This window comes from Hydra vulgaris, chromosome 01, assembly GCF_038396675.1.
Source record: "Hydra vulgaris chromosome 01, alternate assembly HydraT2T_AEP".
NCBI classification, from domain to species: Eukaryota; Metazoa; Cnidaria; class Hydrozoa; order Anthoathecata; family Hydridae; genus Hydra; species Hydra vulgaris.
The window spans coordinates 73,550,468-73,575,000 of record NC_088920.1 but is presented as its reverse complement, the minus strand read 5'-3'; the positions used below and the strand labels follow the sequence as shown (position 1 = coordinate 73,575,000).

At 26.9% G+C, this 24,533-nt stretch overlaps 1 protein-coding gene across 1 annotated transcript in view; it reads right to left on the bottom strand.

Annotated features, from left to right (window-relative positions):
- The window catches only part of LOC100210255 (uncharacterized), a 73,066-nt gene that overhangs the window by 21,626 nt on the left and 26,907 nt on the right, over window positions 1-24,533 (bottom strand). The window contains exons 6-12 of the mRNA XM_065789132.1: window positions 22,524-22,689; window positions 19,542-19,669; window positions 12,773-12,797; window positions 9,205-9,612; window positions 8,832-9,015; window positions 8,069-8,204; window positions 5,101-5,217 (exon numbers count right to left, since the gene is read on the bottom strand). Of these exons, the coding sequence (XP_065645204.1) occupies window positions 5,101-5,217; window positions 8,069-8,204; window positions 8,832-9,015; window positions 9,205-9,612; window positions 12,773-12,797; window positions 19,542-19,669; window positions 22,524-22,689 (1,164 nt within the window). The remainder of the gene's footprint in view (window positions 1-5,100; window positions 5,218-8,068; window positions 8,205-8,831; window positions 9,016-9,204; window positions 9,613-12,772; window positions 12,798-19,541; window positions 19,670-22,523; window positions 22,690-24,533) is intronic.

Here is a 24,533-nt window from a genome sequence, read left to right as displayed (position 1 = left end):
ATATATATATATATATATATATTTATACATATATATATTTATACATATATATATATATATGTGTGTGTGTGTGTGTGTGTGTATATATATATATATATATATATATATATATAAATGTATAGATATATATATATATATATATATATATATATATATATATACACACACACACACACACACACACACACACATATATATATATATATGTATAAATATATATATGTATAAATATATATATATATATATATATATATATATATATATATATATATATATATATATATATATATATATATATATATATATATATATATGTGTGTGTGCGTGTGTATATATATATATATATATATATATATATATATATGTGTGTGTGCGTGTGTATATATATATATATATATATATGTGTGTGTGTTCGTGTGTATATATATATATATATATATATATATATATATATATATATATATATATATATATATATATATATATATATATATATATATAGGTATATGCAGCCCCTGGCCACAATATTGTGATTACCTACAATTTTTGTGTATTTTTAACTTCAAGGGTTTGTAAAAAGTATACCAAAAGTACAATTGCAATATTAGTTAAATTTTATTGATAAAGCATGTTTCCTTAATAATAAAATAATATTTCAAAATCAATATACACACATTTTAACAAACAATTACTCATTTTGATTGCAAGTCATAAAAAAATATTCATATTTTGTCATTCCTCCTTTTAACAAAATGACTTTAGCTATTCGGTCTGGCATACTTTTAATACAGTTTATTGCTGCTGTCTTAATTTTTTCATTGTGGCGCCAATGATAGAGTAATTTTTCAATCAAATCCCTTTTGTTTGTTAAAACCTCTGAAGAGATTTCCTTCTTGAGAATGTTCCACAAATTCTCAATTGGATTCAGGTCAGGAGAGTTCCCTGGCCAATCTAAAACAGGGATATTTTTTGTTTTAAGAAAGTTTGTGATCCCTTTAGCTTTATGGTATGGAGCGCTATCATGCATAAACGTAATCTATTGTTGTTGTTTGGAAACAATTCTTGTATTTAAAGGATAAGTTGGCTCTCCATAACCTCTTGATACTGTATTTGGTTCATTATCCCATTGACAATATAAAGTCTTCCTGTGCCTTTACCACTGATAACTGACCACACCATAACTTTAGTCGGATGTTTAACAGTTTGTACAATGCAATCTGGGTGATGTTTTTTGTTTGGTCTTCTTCGGATGAAGGTGGCTTTGTCCAACAAGATCTCAAAAGTTGATTCGTCTGAAAAACACACCTGAAAAATCATCATAGTGTGGTTGTAATTAAATTTATGTCAACATTTAAACACTTTTTTAACAATATTTTATTTAAAATTAATAAACTTACACATTCCCAATCTCCAATAGTCAAGTACTTATGATTTTTTGCCCATTGCAATCTCTTTTTTATCGTTGCTGGAGTTAGCCTTGGTTTTTTAGCCGGTTTGTGTGATTTTAAACAAACTTCAGCCACCCGTCTCCTCACTGTGCGCTCCGAAACTTGTATTCCAGACTCTTGAACAAGTTTTGACAGCAAAAGGGATGATTTTTTTCTATTTTCCAGACAAATATCTCTTATAATTCTGTCTGTCCTGGGAGTGGTTTTTTTATTGTGGCCAGGGGCTGCATATACATATATATATATATATATATATATATATATATATATATATATATATATATATATATATATATATATATATATATATATATATATATATATATATATCAACCCTCAGAATTAGGAAAATGAGGTCAGCAAATAATTTGTTAACTTTAATCTTTTAGAGGTAAAAAAAAGCAAAAAAAAATTGTTACAAAGGTCTTACCATTAAACATAGAAACAAGGTCAGCATATTTTTGCCAACCTCAAACGAAGGGTTGTGTGTGTAGATATATATATATATATATATATATATATATATATATATATATATATATATATATATATATATATATATATATATATATATATATATATATATTCATTAGGGTGTTCGGATAAAATCAAAGTTCAAATAGTCGATCTCCTGTTTTCTGGTGATGGGTAGCGTAAAAACCCTAAAGTTCAAATTTTAGCTCAAAATGTTTAAAATGGTTAGCTCAAACCCTAACCCTTGTCCCAAATCCCTAAAAAATATTTAATTTTTGTTTTTTTCAAAGATTTTAAATTATTTTTATTCTATAACTTTTTTTAAACATTAAACAAACAGGTAAACTTAGTTTAGATTTTTATTTGTTCAAAAATAAAATCAAAGACCATGATAACAAGTTGAATAAGGGAATTAAAACATAAATATTACTGATTTTTTGATTTTTTATTTTGTAATAATTTTAGTAACTTGCTGTCATTTGTTTTTATGCTCATATGAGTCAATTGCTTATTTGAATGAGCTATTATGTTCAATAGCATTTACAAATTGTTAGTGTATATGTTATAAACTATTTTTGCAAAAATAGTTTATTACATATATACACTAACAAATACATACAAAACGTTCTTGGGATAATTATGTAAATGTGCATAATTATCAAAAATACATACAAAACTCCCCTGAAATAATTGTGTGCATGTACATAATTGTCCCTAGGGAGTTTTGTTAATTACGAAAAAATGTATATTAATTGTAAAATGAAAATTTTAAAATGTAACAGAGTTCTTAAAACTAAATTTAGTTGTCATTTTTTCAATATAGTCATCTTTTTGTTTTGCTATAGTTAAAGATTGAAGTTATGTTTATGATGCTATGAGATATTGCATTTTGTGAAAGTTATAAAGTTAGCTTTTGTCAAAATGAGTCAATCAAGTTTATGCTCAAAATGCCAATTTTGGTTGTTTGGGAACCGTCTGAAACAACTATCTTCAAACCGAATACCAACTAAGTGTGAGGTATTGTGATACTTTTTCTTTTTGAAAAAAGGGCCTATGAAACATGATAAGTTCTCTATTAGTAATACTGTTATATGCAGTAAGATAACTGACGAGCTAGGTGCTATATGGGAGGAAACAGGAGTAAAGGTAGAAATTATGAAAAATCACAGATGTTTTTAAATCGACTCGAAGAGTTTATTTATATTGCATATCAAGAAGTAGCTGACAAGTGTGACAAATTAAGGAACACTAAACAAAAAGAAGACTTAAAGTTTTTATATGCTTTAAAGAATGGTAAAAAGGTCATTTTAGGCTCTGTTGACAAAGATTATTAAAAAAAATTGCAAAGTTATAAAAAAAGAAAACAATCAAGTGAAAAGTATGCTGAAAAAAAAGTTATAGAGCAATCAAAACAATTGATTTTAGAAGATTCCAGAGAAGATGATGATTTAGATTAAATAGATGAAGAATTTCATCCCCTAAAAAAGCCAAAGAAAGAACTTCTATTTTCAAATAGCAGTTTAAGAATAAGACTTTCAAACTAAGAGATGATTACAAGGAATGCACAGAACTTATGTAAACTTTACTTATAGAAATTCCAGATAGAGGTGTACATTGGCGCAAGCCTAGGGCCTTTCATCATGTAAGATGGATTTCTCATATATAGTGTTTTTGGTATTTCTGTTTTGTTTTTTGTTTGGTATTTCTGTATTGTTGTCAGTGATATATGCTGCTAAAATGTACTTTTTTAGAGATTCTATGGGCTATGAGGTAATTACTGCGAAGCTGAAAGATATATGTCTTTTGGGGGCTCTTGTATATGTCAAGCACTGGTTAACATGCCCTCTTAGAGTTGACGCTCCTTTTAATGACTTAGAACTTTTCAATGAGTTGCAGGACTTTAAAGTCATTAACAAGGAAATATCAGAAAGCACCTCAAGAAATCATTTTTGGTATTTAACCAAGATAGCAGTTTTTTCATTGTTTTCAAAAATGTTGTCTGACAATGAAAAAAGAATATTGTTAAGAAACTCCAATTCTACCAATGTGATGAGCTAAAAAAAGGTACACCAACCTTCCCTGGAGTGACAAAAAATACAAAAATTCCATCATTGATTAAACTAAACTCTTGGCTTCTGTTAGAAACCCCTTGTGTTAACATTGAGTGGCTAAAAATTCCTGTGCAAACATGGGAAGAGAACAAAGATCTTAACGCAATGAATTTTTAAAAAAATATTAGAGTTGTTAATGATGTTGCTGAGAGAGGTGTGAAATTAATGCAAGACTTTTCTATGTCCCTCACAAAAGATGAAAAAGGCAAGCAAAGTTTGTTGCAAGTAGTTGAAAACCACAGAAAGTGCTTTACCAATTTCAGAAAGGCAACTATGAATAATCATTAAACAAACTTTTACTGATGTAGTTACTTTTTCCTATTTAAATCAATTTCTAATAACTTTGTGTCATTCCTTCAGGGTGTATTTCAATGTGTCCTTCATATTCAAAAGTATAATAGATTAAAAAATGTGTTGTTGATTTTTTAACGATATTAGTTTTGATAGTTACTCAATATAAGAAATACCAAAAACACTATATATGAGAAATACCAAAAACACTATATATGAGAAATACCAAAAACACTATATATGAGAAATACCAATAACACTATATATGAGAAATACCAATAACACTATATATGAGAAATAGGAATAATCGTGAAAAATTAGTAATATTTATGATATTTAAATCCCCATATTAAACTTGCTATCATGGCTCTGATTTTTTTTTCTGAACATATATGTAAACTATAAGTTAAAACTGAGTTTACTTGTTAGTTTACTTACAAAAAATTATAGATTAAAAATAATTTAAATCTTTGAAAAAACCAAAAAATAACTTTTTTGGGGGACTTGGGACAAGGGTTAGGGCTAACCTTTTAATAAATTTGAAATTTAGGGATTTTAAGCTACCCATCACCAGAAAACAGCCAGGGAGATTTTTTTAAACTTTAAAAAAATTAATTTATATAAATATTAGGGTGTTTTTTCAGAACACCCTAATATTCATATATATAAATTTATATTTATTTTATAATAAATTATTTTCATTATATATATTATTATTTGACTATTATTAAATATTAATATCTTTAGCAATATATTTTCTATCTACAGTGGCTTACATCTACATTTAATTCTTTGCCAACAACAAACCATAAAGCTGAATCATTATTGTTAGATAAACGGACTATATTTTCATCTAAATTTTCTCTTTCAATCACTTTTAAAACGTTTGAAACCTAAATTATAAAATGCTGGTTTTTAATATGTAATTACTGCTATATAGCCAGTAAACAACAATTATAACTTTTAGATATGTTAAAATTATTTAATTAATCATTTATAAAAACTTATAAATAACATAAAATTAAAATATTTAACAACTAAACTCTAAACAATCTAAATAAAAATTACAAAACTAAAGCAAATAAATAAGGAGTCTGAGAATGAAGTGGTCTGAGAACACTGTCTTTGGTGTATTGATTTCAGCTATAATCATTAGAATCATAAGCCTTTACCCACTACCCATTTACCCATTAGAACTTAACAAGAGCATGGCGATATACCCATATTAACTAGAATCTAATTAGTACATGATGATGATAATCAGTAGTTTTTCATTTTATTTTTTGGCAAGAAAATAATCAAGCCCAGATCATGTTATCACTAATGTAAAAGTTGAATCAAAATATAACTAAATTAAAAGAAATTTTATGTGTAATATTAAATTATTAGACATTAACATAAACTAAAATCATGCTGCTAAATTTTAATTCTTTACCAAGTTTTAAAACAATTCAAGCACTTTTGATCCAGTGCATCTGTTTTAAAACATTTTATGTTGAAATAAGAAAAAGAACAAAAAAAAATTCATTAAAAATAACAAAAACACACATGATAAACAAAAACACACGTGATAAATAAAAACACACATGTTAAATAAAAACACACATGTTAAATAAAAACACACATGTCAAATGAAAACACACATGATAAAGCAAATAAAAAAGAATGATTAGTTTTAAAAATAAACAAAGTAAAATATACTTAATAATAATACCTTAACATTTTAAACAGTATAATAATACCTTAACATTTAGCATGTTCCAAGAATTGATTTAAGATTTGGTATTGAATTGTTATGTCATTTAGTAACACATTAAGTTCTGAGTAGTAACTTAAAAGTTACAACTTATAAGTCAAATGCAGTTTAACTAGCATTAAACTTTAATTAAATAGTTTAATTAACTAAATGCACTTCAACTTGCATTAAACTTCAATTGAAAGTTAAATATTTAACTACAAATAATACTTATTTTAAATGAATGCCACATATGTTTGGGAATTACCTCATTATCTGGAAACACCCTAACGCTCCCACATATGTTTGGGGAATACCTCCTTATCAGGAAACACGCACGCCCTGTGTAAACAAATGACTGGCATCCAATGCCACAATGGTGCAATAAGGGATGGTTATGTTAAGTCTAAAACATGTGTATGTATTAAATTGGTAATGTTTTAATTGTTTATTTTCGAGCATGAGGTAAAAAAAAAATATAAAAAGTATTTTTTTGGATGCCTCAAGGGCCTTGAACATATAGTGGATCTCTAGTATTAGCATAAAAAAAGCTAATTGTCATATTTTTGGGGGAAATTCACTCCTACCAATATCTAAAATCATAAATAACAAGTTAACCATTGCTGCCATCTCGCTAAGAAAACAAAACTTTAAAATTTAGGTAATGCTACACAATGTTAAATTAGAATAAAAAAGGAAAATGTTGATAATGATGATCAACTATGGGTGATTTGAATTTTTTTGTTGTTTACAAGATCAAAAAGTGATAATAACTAGATCACATAAAAAAAAAGTTTCTTTATTTTTGTTTTTTCTCCTTTTTCTGAAAAAAACATACATTTATAGATTTAAGTACACAAAAAATATTAGGAAATTGTGTCCTTATATATACATATCATCATACATATGTGTCCTTATATGCATTTGTGTCCTTATATCCATATATGTCCTTATATACATGTCAATATATGTCCTTATATATAATATATGTCCTCATATACATATATGCCCTTATATACCATATTTGTCCTTATGTACATGTCCATATATGTCCTTATATTCAAATGTGTCCTTATATGCATATCATATACAAATAATCTGATACTTACATACATACTCAATGGCAACAAAACTTGCTAAAAAAATGCGCTACAAGGCGACAGTTATGTTAACTAAAAATTTCTTTGGGAGAAAATGTAGTTTTGAGAGTGTTTATTGCATAAACCGAATAAAATTTGCATACAAATGCCATATGGTGACAGCTTGTACTTTTGATAATTTTTTAGTGTTTTTATAAATATATATTATTATTTTTATGATTAAAAACAATAATTTAGGAGTCAGTCTAACATAACAACTATATTTAACTATTTTCCAGAATTTTTAGCACACAGTGTGTGTATAGATTTTTCCTTCACTAAAACTCATATTTTTTTCTTAAGGCGAAACACAAAACATTGTTTTTACTATATTATGTAAGACTTACATCTTATTAACTTATAAACATTCATTTCGCTAACATCGGTTAAGGTTTTCCTTCAAAGTTGCTGACTTTCCACAATGATGTTAAACATTAAGGTGACACAACTGAGTAAAATCAACAAATGAAAATATGCTAAGGTAACACATTTTTTTTATATCACTGTGGGGAAGTGCAATAGTTTTAAGTTCAATAGAATATGCTCAAATGAATAAATATAGTATGAGTGAAGTTGTTATAGTGCAATAAAAAAAATTTTGGTGCGGTAATGTCGCCTAATAGTAGAACTTTTGCGCATGTCATCATAAAGTGTATACATATACATATATATATAATTATATATATATATATATATATATATATATATATATATATATATATATATATATATATATATATATATATATATATATATATATACTTATATAATTAGCTTAACTAATTATTTGATTTGAAAAAACAAAAACAAAATTAGTGGTTTGACAATTGTTAATTTATACATTTTTTTAAAAAAATTCAAATTTAAAACCTTATCATCTATGATTATTGTATGCAGTCGATTGAGAAATAACAATAACGATGGGTGAATATCATGAAAACGAGAAGTAAGTTTTGTATGTTGCATCTCCCTTTTTAATGGTAAAACTATTTGAGTAATCCAAGTGCTTAAAAAAAAAAAAATTTAAACAGTAAACAACAAGATGTTATAGCAATACATGAATATACAAAAAAAAATTAAAAATTTAAGAAAAACACTAAATAGCATCTAGAAAAATATACGTTTATTGTGTTTTTAAGTTCAATGGGTGTGTTTTAAGTGGTTTTTGTGTTTTAAGTGGGCTTGTAATAAGTGCATTGATTTAGTGCTGTGTTGTTATTTTAAAAAATTAAATGAATTGCTGCAACTGTGAACACCAGAACATTACAATAAAAGTAAATAAATTAGTTTGATACACAGTTATGATAAATTGATAGTTTGATGAAAAAAAATACAAACATATATATACAACCCTTAGAATTAGGAAAAATGAGGTCGGCAATAATTTGCCGACCTCAATCTTTTTGAGGTCGGCATCAGATTGGCAAAAATTATTTGATACAAAGGTCTGACCATAAAACATAGAAACGAGGCCAGCTATTTTTTGCCAACCTCAAACACCTTGAGGTCGGCAGTTAGGTCAGCATTGTCAAATGCCAACCCTAATTTTGAGGGTTGTATATACATATATATACATATACACACACACACATATATTCATACACAAACATACATATATATAAAAGTAAAGTACTAATTTTGTTTTTTAGATGGCTGATACAAAAGTTTACTCTGTGGTTCCCAACAATCAATCCAATATGGTAAAATGTAACCATTTGATCCGTGAGAAGCATCAAACTTAATATGATAACCATTGGAATGTATCTCTGGAGAATCAGTGACACGAAACACAGATTTAAAACCAATCCCCTTTTGACCTATAAAAAAATAGAAAAAAGATACATAAAAGAAACAATATGTGACTTCGTATATTCAATATTAACCTAGTAATAAAATAAACTTAACATCAAAGTAAATTATCTTATTGTTCATTTCAAAATTTATATTCAAGTATTTGGTATTATAACATAATGTACCTATTAAATATGCTATTATATTTAACATACCAATATATCCTTTGCAATGAATTCCTTTTGTACTTTTACCTACATCACACAAAGCCTTGACATCTCTTTCAGAAAAACCTTTCTCATTATTCAATATAGTAATTTTATCTTGTTCAACAATAAATGCTACAGCAGGCTTTTCATTTTTTTCAAAAAATGTTTCAGGATAGTGATTGTCATCTGCATTTTGAATTAATTCAAGGACAAAATGAGAATCCTTAGAATACAATTCATTTGATAGATGTTGCAATGATCTCCCTTCTCTCTCTCTATGAACCTCAATTAGCTTCATTTCCTGTTCACCAAACTCAATCCCAACACCAAATTGATCTCTTCTGATATTATTTATTACTTCTCTGCAGTGGTTATTTTGGTCAGAAGAAGAATCAAAATATTCTTTAACTTCACCTAATAAGGCAAAGTTAAAAATAATGAAAACAAAAACAAACAATTAATTCGGGAAAGTGTTTAAGAAACAAAACAATTAAAATAATTTGGGAAAGTGTTTATCTCAATTAACTTATTGCATATTACATTCAATGATCAACAACAAATAATTAATTTTTTTTACTATAGTTAAATTAATTAAAAGCTAATTTAAAACTGGATGGCTTGGCTCTAACATCACTGACTATGTTGGCACTAAAACACAAAAATTCTGCATTTCTCATTCACTAACTCAGATAGCTACCTTTGTGAGTCGTTTTCCAGACAACCATAATTACTTACCTTCATTTCTTAATTTGTGTCTTGTCTCTGACCCTAGATTGTGTTCAGATTCTTCTTTTTCTCCTTTAGGTGGTTTTAACCAATGATCTCTACAAATCTTTTATCTTGCTTGGACTCTACTTACTAAAGCTGACTGGGATTTTTTGTGTGAATTTTTGCATGAAGGTATTTAAGTTAATGTCTTTTTTTCTCTCTGATAATAAATGCACCTCTTACATAACCTCCTGGATACAGTAATAGTAGCTTTTATACATTCTCATCAGTTCCAAGTCAAGCCTCATTTCTACCCCATGCCTTGCCATACCTTCTTGTCGGTTCCAAGCCAAGCCTCATTTCCCATGTTTTTCACTTTCTTGTGCAGCTGCTATATCTAATTGTAATCATATTTTTCATCTTTTTCAAATGAACAACTCTCTTTAGAACAAACTTCTATATATTATTGCAAGAAATCAATACAAAAAGGTGCTGTTTGATGCTTAGTGACATTTCCAGTTCAAAAAAACTCATATCTTATCTCAGAAGTCAGGCTCTATAGAATTTTGGAAAACCTTCAACAGCGTCTTTAACTAAGGTAGATCTAACATTCAATTTCTCATTCATGGGACTGATCTAATTATCTCTTCCAAGGATAAGGCTGAACTATTGGCAAAGAACTTTTTTTCTAATTCGACACATGAATCTCATGGACATAATCTTCCTTCCATTCCAGTTAGACATTCAAATCACTTCAGCTACTGTTGGTAAAGTCATATCTTAATTAATCTCTTTTATGACTTGTGACAACAATACTGTCATAGTCTTACAAAAGAGTTACCTAGAACTTTTGTCAATTCTATTTAAAACTATTTAATAAATGTTTGACTGACCCCTTTTTTTTGGGGTGCTGAAAAATGGCATCTGTGGTTTTTAAAAACTCTGGTGAACATTCTGACGCCTCTAACTGTCCTCCGATCAGACTTCTATCTGTTAACAGCAAGGTTTTTGAGCCTTCGATCAACAAATTGCTAGCATAATATCTTTAGTCAAATAATTTATTATCAGATTATCAATACAATTTTTACTCTTTTCACTCAACGGCTGATTTGCTAACTGCTGTGATTGAACTAATTTATTCTGCATTAGATCAAGGCAGTGAGATTTTTTAAAATATCATATCTTTTCTTTTTAAGCACTTTATTAAAGTTATCCTCGGAAACACTCTTTTTCATTTTTAGTATTTTCTGGAGTGCTCAGTTTGTATTCATAAAAAAAATCAAAATTAGTTTGCTATTCTTCAAAGACAAGTTTTTATTTGCATTCCTAACACATTCTTAATTATTAAGATTATTATTATTGCCTTTATAACTAAGCATAAGTCTTTTTATGTCTTTTATCTAAATTATTAATCTTCCTGAAAATTATTAATCTTCTTGAGTCTCACTTCTATAACAGAATAGGTCTTGCAGTGGCTTGTTTCTCTTTATTGTGCTCCCCATCTTCTAACTCTTTATTCCAATCTCTACTTCTACAAATCTCTTATTTGCCCCTGTATAGAATACTGTTGTCATATTTAGACTGGCTTTTCAAATAATGCTCATTCACTTCTAGACACGGTTTAAAAACGCACTGTAAATGTAACTTGACCAGCTCTATCGGCAAGGCTTAAGCCTCTCTCATGTTCATAAAGTTGCATCTCTTTATCTGTTCTACAAATACCATCATGTTTGCTGCTCAAAGGAGCTATCAGCTCTAGTTTCATTAACCATTTTTGCTTGACTTGTCATTTAGCATAGTCTTTTACTGTATCAGTCCCTGAATGCTCTAAAAACTTTTATTTGTCTATTTTTTTTTCCTGCACTTCAACCTTTTGGAACTCTCTCTCATCTTTATGTTTTCATGACTTATACAACCTACAAGTCTTTTGTCATTTGTTTCCTTGCTCTTTAACTCTTTTATTTTTTATTTATTCTTTATTTTTAACTTAACCTAATAATGGTTACTATAGTAACTCCCAACTTAATAGTCTGGATAATAGCTTAAGATACTATAGTTCACTTTTTCTTTGCCTAAACACTTCTTCCTAATACACCTTTCTGTTATAAGAACAAGTTAATAGAAGAACAAAAGGGTTAGAAAGTAATAATTTATCTTATTTTAACTGCTTAATTTTATGTATAAAAGTTGTCTGGAGAATACAATAAGGTAAAAACTTTTGAGTCTGACAAAAGGATGGCAAAGTAAGGGCCAAAATTTTGTTTACCTACCTTAAAAAAAAACAACAAGTAAAATTGTTTTAACCTATAAGTTAAGTTTTGTTGAATCAGTATAGTGAATCATATTGAAACTTTTAACAAGATGCCGTGATTTTAATACTCATCATAAAAAAATGCTCAAAACTAGAAAGTTTATAGAACTTCAAAGTATGAACAAAACATGTTTTGTTCTACTGAAGTTTTTTTTTTTTTGCAAAAATCAGAAACAACCAAATCTAATGAACCACAAAAATTTTTATGCTAAAAAATTTCAAGAACCATTTTTCTCATTGATATTAACTAGTCCATTAAGTTTCATCAAAATCTGAGTTGGTCCCTTCTGGATCTTGATCCACTTGACATGGAATACTTTTATTGTATTTTGTATTTTATTGTATATTGTATTTAAAAAATACTAGGAAAATAATAATACAAGGTTTATAAGCTCTCCAGTCCTTACCTGTATTTAGGGATTTATATCAGAGATTTTTTTTCTCCCACAAAAGTTCCCTTCATTGCAGCTAAAAACCTAACTCAAAGCCTTAACAACCCTATTACATACTGCACTACACTATTATATATAAAACACTTGAAAATAAAATAAGTACCTTGTTCAGGAAAAGTTGAAGACTCCTAAATAAATAATAATACTTCTGCACAAACATGTTAATAACAGTTTAAAGAGAATTTACTGATTTTCAGCTCATAAAAGATTCAAACCTTTAACGTAGAACAATATTAAACTAAATTATATATACATATAAATTATATATACATATAAATTATATATATATATATATATATATATATATATATATATATATATATATATATATATATATATATATATATATATATATATATATATATATATATATATTAACTGAAAGGGCAAAATATACTAAAAAATAAGCTATTTTACTATTGATTAAGTTTACATAATAAAATGAAAACATCTAATTAAATTACTTTATAATCTACTCTCATCTATGAAACCACCCATGGCGGCAATAACTGCTGCAAATATTCTTGGTATTCAACTTCTTCTAATTGGCATAACAATTTCTTTAATTTGTCAAAGTCAATTTTATTCCACATACTATAAAGTTTTTTCTACATATCCTTTGCACCATTGGGCATTATCTTTTTACATTTCTTTTTAGTCTATCCCTAAAAGTTCAATAAGAGAGAGATCTGGTGATTAGGGAGGCCAAATCATTCTATTCAATACTTAATCATTCTCTGAGTTGCTTAAGAAATTTCTACAAAATTTTATGTATGCTTTAGACTGTTACCTACTTGAAAAATTAATGGCTCCTCAATAATTTTACTTCCCAAAGGTAAAATGTTCAAATGTCACTTGTAGAATTTCCTTTAAAACAACCCCAAACCATAACGTTACCCCAACCATGTTTCACAGTTATCAGCATGAATTATTTTATCATCCATCCACCAACATTTCTTCAGACAAACAGTCTTCTTTCTGAACCAAAGATTTGAAACACTGACTCATTGGTCAAAAGAACACATTTCCACTCTTTGATGGTCTATTTTGGTATAGTTTTGCCCACTCTACTCTTTTTTATTTATTTTTAGGACAAAGGAAAGATTTGCTCACAGGTATTCTGCCACTAAGCCCTGCTTCAATCAATTGCCTCTTCACCATTGGAAAAGATACCAAAGCTATTTGAGAACAATTTAAAGTATAGCTTAATATTTCATTTACTAGTAATTGTAATGTTTCTGTCTTTGGCAAAAAATGTAATTTAACAACGTTCTGATCTTTTTGGATTGACCACACTTTCAGTTTCTTTTTTCTTTTTTATAATATTCCAAACCGTTGAGCTCAAAATCTTAAATTTTTTTGCTGTTTGACCCAAAAAACATTTTTCTTGCTACAATGTAAATACTGCAGATCATTTTTCAACAGTCAAGTCTTACTTTCCAGCCATTTATCATGTAATAATATCAACAATTAATATAAATTATTAAACTATTAGTGTGTAAACTATAGTGAACTATAGACTACCTATCAAAAAAAAAAACTAGCAAAAAATTATAGAATAAAAAAATCTCTTGAAATAAAATATACAGTAATATTTAAATGTTTATGTTGCTTATATTATAGAATCTTCACAAAAACATTAGACTTAATATTTGCATGATTTATGAATGATTAATATACATACCGGATTTGATAACTAAGAGGTTATCAAGTGATTAATAAAACAGCATGCCTACGTAAATAAACGCTAAACCCTACTTAAACCAATTTAAACACATAGTTAGTTAACTTAATGACTTTTATCAAAGTATTTAAATCAAAATACTTTTATATTAATTAAATTATCTTATAACACAAAAATAAAAAATAATTAAATTAAAGCATTTGATCAAAATATCTTTCGAATAATTATGGGCGGTAGTGTGTAAATATATATATATATATATATATATATATATATATATATATATATATATATATATATATATATATATATATATATATATATATATATAATAAAAAGTTTTATAAATCATGAAGAAACTGTTGTTGTTTTTTTTCAATATCTTCCCTTGAACAAGACTGCAAGAAACCACTATTACAGTTGAAAGTTACTGGGAGAGAAAAGACAAAGTTTACAAAGCAAGATGAAGGAAGCGAATTCCAAAGATGTTCGAGGAAAAAAGCTAGACAAATAAGAGTTTTTGGAGCACTTAGGAATAGTCAGAAAAAGGATGAGAATTAATTGAATGATGAGTAACACCATAATGAATTTTAGTAGATAGCGCAAGAGACACAAGCTCTTTAGAGCAATGCCCTTTATAGTAATTGTAAAAAAGAGAAAGAGAAGCAACATTACGACGATGTGATAATGGTTGGAGGTTGGCTGCAAGAGCAGGTTTATCTATGTTTACTATGCATTTTTGCATCATTTCTAAAAGAGAATGAGCACCATTGGAAGATCCACCCCAGATATGGCAACAGTATTCCATACAAGGACGAATTTGAGATAAATAGGTAAAGAATAGAATCTGGAGTGAGAAAAAGTTGAGCATGATAAGAGATGCAACCTTAGCAAATACTAATTTTGCAATAGATTTAATATATGGTTTACAGTAGATCATTCATCCTACTCAAGAAATTAGAATATTATGGAATCAGAGGAATACCTCTTAAATGGTTTACCTCCTATCTTCACAACAGATCTCAGTTTGTCTCAGTCGGTGACTCAAAATCTACTCAAATAAAATGTTCCAACGGTGTTCCTCAAGGCTCAGTATTAGGACCACTACTTTTTCTTCTCTATATTAATGACCTTAACAACTCAATTAAGTATTCAACTCCTTACCACTTTGCTGATGATACTAACTTGCTTATTATCAATAAATCTTTAAAAAAATAAGCTTTCCTCAACTGTAATAAAACTGAACTAGTCATGTTTAAATCTAAAAAAAAAAAATCAATAAAATCCTGTAAACTCAATCAAATATCTTGGAATTATAATTGATTCCAACCTATTGTTTGTATCCCACCTCAAAGACTTAGCCATAAAATTGAGCAGATCAAATCGAATGCTGGCTAAAGTTTGCCATTATGTCAATCTGAAAACATTATTAAACATATATCATGCCATTTTTGGCTCGCATATACGATATGCTTGTCAAATATGGGGACAATCTCAACAGCAAGAAGTTTTAAGGATATCTCATTTTCGAAACAAAGCTTTAAAAATAATACATTTTTAGAAATACAAATCCAATCCTAATGTGCTTTATCTTACTTCTAAGATCATTAAACTATGTGACCTTGTTCAATTCTTGAATTGCCAGTTTGTCTGGAACCACCAGCACGAAAACCTACCTCTTACCTTCAACAATTTCTTCCCAAAAAATGCAAATAACCGATACTATCTTCGATCAACAGATAATCTGAATCTTGCAGTCTTAAATCATCGTTCTGTTACTTATGGATATAAGCCCATAAAAGACCAAAGTATAAAATCTTGAAATAACCTTCCCTATGACCTAAAAGCTCTCCATTCAATCTATGTTTTTAAGAGTAAACTATTCCATTCCTTCCCAATCAAATACAGTTTATAAATCCAAAGATAGGTGTATCTACGTATACGTGTTTGTGATAATTGCATGCGAATAAGTGTGAGTGTATATGTATGTATATGTATATGTATACATGGATGTGTATGTGTTTATCTGTATGTTTGTATATATTTATATGTGTATCTATATGTGTATGTAAGTATATATATATATATATATATATATATATATATATATATATATATATACATATATATATATATATATATATATATATATATATATATATATACATATATATATATATACATATATATATATATATATATATATATATATATATATATATATATATATATATATATATATATATATATATATATATATATATATATATATATATATATATATATATATATATATATATGTTGAACGTCGTAATAGCATAAAATAAGTAATTATTTTTAAAAATAACACGATGTTTTTTATTCTTGACATGTTTCGTAAATTTTTATTTACATTTTCAAAAGATTATTTTACAATAATAAAAAACTCTGAAATATATATTAAAAAATAGAAGTCTTTACAGAGAAATATTAACGGACAAAAAATTATACATAATAAACCAATATATTTATTACAAAATAACTCGGTAAATAACCAATAAAAATAACCAACTGCCAAAAAATATATATATATATATATATAAATAAACTGACAGTAAAATTAATTAATTAAATTTATTAAAATTAATTTTACTGTCAGTTTATTTATATATATATATATATATTTTTTGGCAGTTGGTTATTTTTATTGTTTATTTACCGAGTTATTTTGTTATAAATATATTGGTTTATTATGTATAATTTTTTGTCCGTTAATATTTCTCTGTAAAGACTTCTATTTTTTAATATATATTTCAGAGTTTTTTATTATTGTAAAATAATCTTTTGAAAATGTAAATAAAAATTTACGAAACATGTCAAGAATAAAAAACATCGTGTTATTTTTAAAAATAATTACATATATATATATATATATATATATATATATATATATATATATATATATATATATATATATATATATATATATATATATATATATATATATATATATATATATATACATGTATGTATATATATATATATATATATATATATATATATATATATATATATATATATATATATATATATATATATATATAGATAAATATAAATGTGTATATATATATTAAAAAAGTTAAGTGATTTTCTACTAATATATAATTGCTCTGTTCTTTTAAGAACATTGAGCACTCTATTGTGTAGAATACTTTTTAAAGTTGTTTAAATATATATATATATATACATATATATATATATATATACATATATATATATATATATATATATATATATATATATATATATATATATATATATATATATATTTATATATATATATATATATATATATATATATATATATATATATATATATATATATATATATATATATATATATATATGTATATATATATATGTATATATATATATATATATATATATATATATATATATATATATATATATATATATATATATATATATATATATATATATATATATATATATATGTGTGTGTGTGTGTGTGTCTATATATGTGTGAATGTAACATAATGTGTGTATGAACATAATTTTATATTCTGATATTTTCATAATTACAGTTGTTTAAGGTTTTTATATAACCAACGTTATTATCTATTTGAGTTTATAAATCACAGTAAAATATAATTCACATTAATAAAATATGATAATAATATAAATCACATTAATAAAATGTGTATGTGTGTGACTAATACTAAATTACTATTATTCTTTTTATGATTATTGTAATTATTTTTATTGTTGTCATTTTATTTTTATCATTATCATTATACTCTTATCATTTTATTGCTATTATTGTTACTACTACCACTCTTATTATTATCATTATTAGTAATTTACTCCTTTAACTTTTAATGTTCATATTGTTACAGTTGCGGATGATTATTATTACTATTAGCATTAACAATATATTTAGTAGCTTTTATTTATAAGGTTTTTACATAAGATTAGTACATGTACTATTTGTAAAAATCCGTAAATGTAGCAACTTTAATGTGAATGTACAATTGTAAATACCCGGGCCAAGCATGTGACTATTAGAGTCTTTACAAATAAACTATCAACACTAAGAGATTACAAGATGAGACAGCCGAACTCAAATTAGTTTCACAAAGACCAAGTAGGTCTGGTGAACTTTGCAAGAGATAAGACTCAACAGAAAAAGAGTTACTTTAAAGACCACAAATATTAGTGACAGATAGAGAACTTGGTAATGACAATGGTTTTTCGTGTTTATTGTTTTTGGTGCTTTAGCTATTTTTAAATTTGTTAAAGAACTTGACTTAAAGCATAGATAGTACTCAGTAAACGATTTAAACAGTTTCAGTAAAAAAATGAATTTAAGCTAAATAACAATTCACACATGTTTTTGTCTGATGGAACAAGTGATGTTAGTCTAAATGAGCAACGAACATGGTAGTAATTGTAAAAAAGAGAAAAAAAGGCAACCATGCAACAACAGGACAGAGGTTAAACCTTGGCAGCTTGTCCAGCAACATTTGCAATGCAATTTTGGATCTTGTCTAAAAAAAAGAGTGCCTCATCAGAAGGACAAACCTAAATATGACAACAATACAAAGACAAATAAGAAATTTATAGTATGATAAAGAGAGGCAACCTTAATAGATGCCAACTTTGCAATGGAATATTTATATAATTTTTATTTTTATTTTTTTTTTGTTATTCAACTCCTCAAGGCTGAGAAGGCCAATACAGATGAGGAGGCTACTTAATAGTGGTTATAACCCTCTCTTAACTCCGAAACTCGAACCTTGACGAACAAGGCTGCTGCGTAAATAAACATTCCATTGCAAATGAGAGATCAACAGTAATAGATATTTCGAGAAGACATAAAAAAGAGGACTCGATAAGTCACCAATATAAGAAAATCAAAAGTATTGCAGTAATCATTAGTAGTAAACAACTGAGTTTTGTTTCGATTAAATTTTATTTAAAACTTTTGTCTAGGTTAAATTACACAAAAGTTTACTGTATTTAAATTACTGAATGTAATATTATGAAACAAATTTTGTTTCATAACATTACATTCAGTAATTAATGTTTTATGTTTTGAATTTTCATAACAAATGTTATGAAAATTCAAAACATAAAACTCAGCAGTGGGATAGTGAGTCTGAAACAAACTGTATTGAAAAATTTTTACCATAATTAATTCTTCCTTTTCATTGACCAGTGTACTTATACCTTCATCATACTTTATTTCTGTGTTTTTATTTTCTCCTACAACTTGAATCTTTGTCTTTTCAATAGCTACTTTTTCATTTTCTTCAGCTGCAACAACAAAAAAATTTAAATCAACTAAAACTTTCATTTTCTTTTTACTTATAAATAATTTTTTACGTATATAATATATATATATATATACATACATATATATATATATATATATATATATATATATATATATATATATATATATATATATATATACATAGATACATTTAGTAGATACATTTAAATAAAAGATCATAGAGCTTGTGGTAATGGATGATTTGCCTATATCATTATTTTCAAAACCAGCTTTTATAGGCCTTAATGGAGAAATGGCCTGCAAGCTTAGCGTTTCTCTGGAGAGAGAGAGAGTATTAGAAAATTAGTGATTGAAGAAGCTATTAAACAAAAAGCAGAACTTAAAGAATCTCTCAAAGGACGCTTTGTGTTTCTTAAAATGGACGGCTGTACACGCCACAGAGTGAACTATTTTGCAATCAATGTCCGATTTGTTTGTGAAAATAATGAAATAGTTACCAAGACATTGGCAGTAAAAGACACCAAAGCTCATCACACCAGCGAATTTCTCCAGCTTTATTTCAGGCAGCTAGAAGAACATACTGGGTTCAGAAAAACAGATATATTTGAAATGGAGGAACACAGTATAGAGACAGAGGAGCAAACCGAAGTTGCTTCAGATGAACAGCAACATGACAGTTTAGATAAGCTTGTTGAAACTATGTCGATACGTTTTCGCATTCATCACATGCGCTGTGCTGTGCATACGTTACAGCTGGCTATATGGGATGGTCTGCAAGAAGGACATGCTGCTGCACTAATTGAAAAGTTGAGAAAATTGGCTACTGCTGCCAGAACTCCTAAAGTTGACTCAATTTTGAAGAGACGCGCGGGAAAAGGGGCAATTATTGATCAAGTCACACGATGGCGAAGTACCTACTTAATGATTCAACGCTTGGTTGAACTGAAACCCTTTCTCGTAGACATGGCTAATCCTCAATTGATGCTACATGAAAGCCAATGGAAACAGGTGAAAGAGCTTGAAGAATTGCTACAACATCCATTTGCAGTGACTGAAAAACTGCAAGACGAGGACTTAACTCCAGGCATTTTCCTTAAGGAGTGGAAAAACTTGATGTTTTGCCTGTCTCAAAAAGGAGCGTTATTTGCAAGTGGCATTGCCGCTTCAATGAAACAGAGAGAAAAAGTACTATTAGAAATGAAGATTCTTTTGGCAGCTATTTATGTAGACCCAATGGATCGGATACTTCTTGATGATCAACAGCTGACTAAAGGAAAAGAAGCTCTGTTTGAAATAGCTGTAAGAATGAACAAGTTACAGAACTGTCAGGAACAAGAAGAATTGGGTCATACTGCCACATCTTCAACATCATCTACTGATGAAGAATTTGATTTTGAGAAATATTTGGACCATAAAGACCATACAAAGCGTTCCCGCATGGAAAAAGAGTCATCCCTATCAGAGAACACTGCCAATAAATTTCAACTCAGTTTTTCATGTGCATTAAAAGTAGTGGAACAATTTGACCGTTCATCAAAAGTAACAGTACTGCAAGCAATTGATATGTATCCTGAAATGGTTAGTGTCAAGTTAGTGTGAAGAGGTTGTTCTCTGCGCTAAAAATAATAAGATCAGATTTGAGGACATCCATGAAGGAAGATCTGATGGAGGCAATAATACTTCTGAGGACAAATTCATAATTTTATTAGTGACTGCATACGAGGTTATTGTATATCTATTTACAAAAGTTCAGAAAATTTTTTTGTTCAGAAATTGTTTTCTAATAAATATTGTTTAAAGCATTAAGTGGTCGGATTATTTATAACATAGCGATGAAATAGGCAATCTTAACATTTTAACGCGGTAAATTTGTTTTTACAAATTGGTGACTTTTGGAGGAGTCGGAGTCGGTCCATGATAAAGTTAAGGAGTCGGAGTCGGAACAGCAGTTTACCGACTCCGCAGCCCTGATTATAACTATTTAATACCCCCACCACAACTCAATACCATCACTTTTAATACTACCCAATAATAGATACTTCACAACCACCACCACTAACCTCATTAATGATTTATCATAATATTCTTAGTTTCCTTTTTATTTTCTATAAAAAAATTAATGTTTGTAAAGAATAATAAAATTTGTTTCAACTTCTTTATATAAAAATAAATATAAAAAATTTATTCAAAACAAATAAGGTAACTAACTATTCTTTTGTAATAAGTTTGAAATTTTTTACTATATTTAAAATCTCCATATGTATAATTATGTATGCTTTGATCTTTAAATTATAATATAAATGTTGATTTTAATTAAATTAATCTAATCTTTAATAAAGTTGACAAAGACAAACTTTTAAAACTGATTTGAAATTAAAACAATTTTGGTCACACAAAAAAATACACATTAATGTCATTATTTTTCTATAATTTAACATTTAACAGGCAAAGATAGTTGCAAAGATAGTTTCTTAATTGTCTAACAAGAAACCAGGTTAACATTTAAAGAAACTGTAAAATTATTACTACTTATTTGAAAATGGGATATTAGTGGTTAAAAACTGAGAGTTTTTACCACAGCCACTAGTTTCTAGTTTTTAGTCATAACCAGGGGCTTGCAAAATTTTTAAAAGCATTTAATTTCATGGTTACGTTGAACTAAATTATCAGAAATATGACAACCTCACACTTTAGTTATTGTATAAAAGATTTATAAAAAACAGTTCAGTATAATTCAAACAGTTTAGAACCCAACTAGTATAACGTTCAACCAGTTTAAAGAGCCATCAGTGTAAAAAAATGAATATCATAATAGAGTTAAGTATTATTTTTAAACAATAGAAAACTAAATACATTAATTATTAGCCATCCTACCTTTTATCACAGAAAATTCATCTTTATAGTTTTCAATCCACTCTACAATAGAAAGTTGAAAACCAAGAGCATGAAGCCTACTTCTGCAACAATCGCTGCAAGCTTTTAATAATACAGATGGCACATTTAAATTACCGTAAATTGTAGAAAGTGGAGTTAAAAACATCTATAAACACAAAAGAAAAATAATGAATGAAAAATCAATTATCAATTAAATCAATGCTATTTATAAACATTATTTATAGAACAAAACCATATTTTACAAAATAAAATAAAAAAAACTATCAATTATAATATGAACTTTCTGTAATTAATCTTTTTTTTTTTTCAAGACACTTTTTGTTGTTTTAACTTTTTAAATGTGAGAGTCATTCAAAAATTTAAGTGAGCAGTATATATTAGGGCAGCATAGGGCAGTATATATTAGCCACTCATAAAATTTTCAGCCTTTTAAACGCATTTTCATGTAAAATGCTTCTTTTAGTGATATTGTGAATCTTAATGTGATTATGTGTTCTTAATATGATTATGTGTTCTTAATGTGATTATGTGTTGCATAATTCTTGTAACATTCCAATCTGGCACTTCTTTAATTGCTAAAAAGTATAAATATTTCAAGTCTAATAAATGAGAAACTTTGATTTATTGTATCTTATTAGTAGTATAAATTTCATTATGGTGAAATAACAATTTTTTATTTCAAACAAATCAGTTTTATAATTTATTTAAAACATTTAAAATCTGTTTTTCAAATAGCTTAAGGTCTTAGTCTTAGAGTCATAATTAATTGCTAACCAAATTATATCTCCAAAATAATAAAACCTATCAACACACTTTATCTTTTCACTGCTATTTATTTCAAAAATTTAATATCTCCTCTGCATTCAACAACAACTTTCCTACACACTACAAATGACAGCTTTTCGATATATTCTGCTATATTTGAATTTGAGTTGCAAAACTTTTTTGTTTATCTTAGGTCCCATTGCTTCCATACCATTTTTCTAGCACTAATTTCTCAGAATAAATCATTTTTTGTTTCTGCAATCAAGCATAAGTTATCAGCATAGAATAGGTCATGGTAAGAGATATTATGCAGATGTTAGGACTGAGCACAGAAACCATATGCACACAAACCTTTACTTTAAAACCATCACTCAACTACTTGTTTTTATTGGTGCTATGTTTTTAAATATAGACATAATCAGGGTTGTCACTCATACATTTGATCAAGTACATTAATTCTTGAATTCCAAATAAATTTTACATTAAACTGAGTTTTCCAAACAAAAACACAAATAAAAATATTTGTATTTTAGGTAAAGAAAAAAAATTAAAATTTAACTTTTTTTTTACAAAAACATGAAAGAGCAGGGAAAATTAGTGTTTTTAACGGGAAATTTAAAACTCAAAAAAAGAGATATGTAAACATCATAATTACTAACATCAAAAAATATTTCAGATGAATCTCATGAACCAATAAATACTTCGACTCACTTGACAAAAATTATCAGGATTATTTCTTTAGATTTAAAAAAATTAAAATAAAGAAAATTTTAATTAAATTTTTTTGCTTTTTATCAAACGTTGAAATTAAAGTTTAAAAAAATCAAAAACAGAAAAATCTTAAGAAACCTTCGTGCTCAAGTCCCTAAGTAAAAATGATTTAATATAATCTAACATAAAACTTTAAAAACTCTAACAGAACTATTTAGAAAGTATTTAGAAAAATTGGAACATTTTTCTAAAAACTTTCTGAATAGTTCTGTTGGAACAAATATGGTAAAAAAAAGTACCCTAACCTTAGATGAGGAGTTTCAAAAAGACTTTGGCTTTATATCTCTATTTTTTCCTTGTCTCTAGTTTCTAGAAGCTTTAAACACCTTGGTTGACTTAACTTATGAGATTCAATATCTTGGAACTTATTAAATTTAAGCCTGGAGTCCTTGCTGCCATTGTTACAGAATACTATATATATATATATATATATATATATATATATATATATAT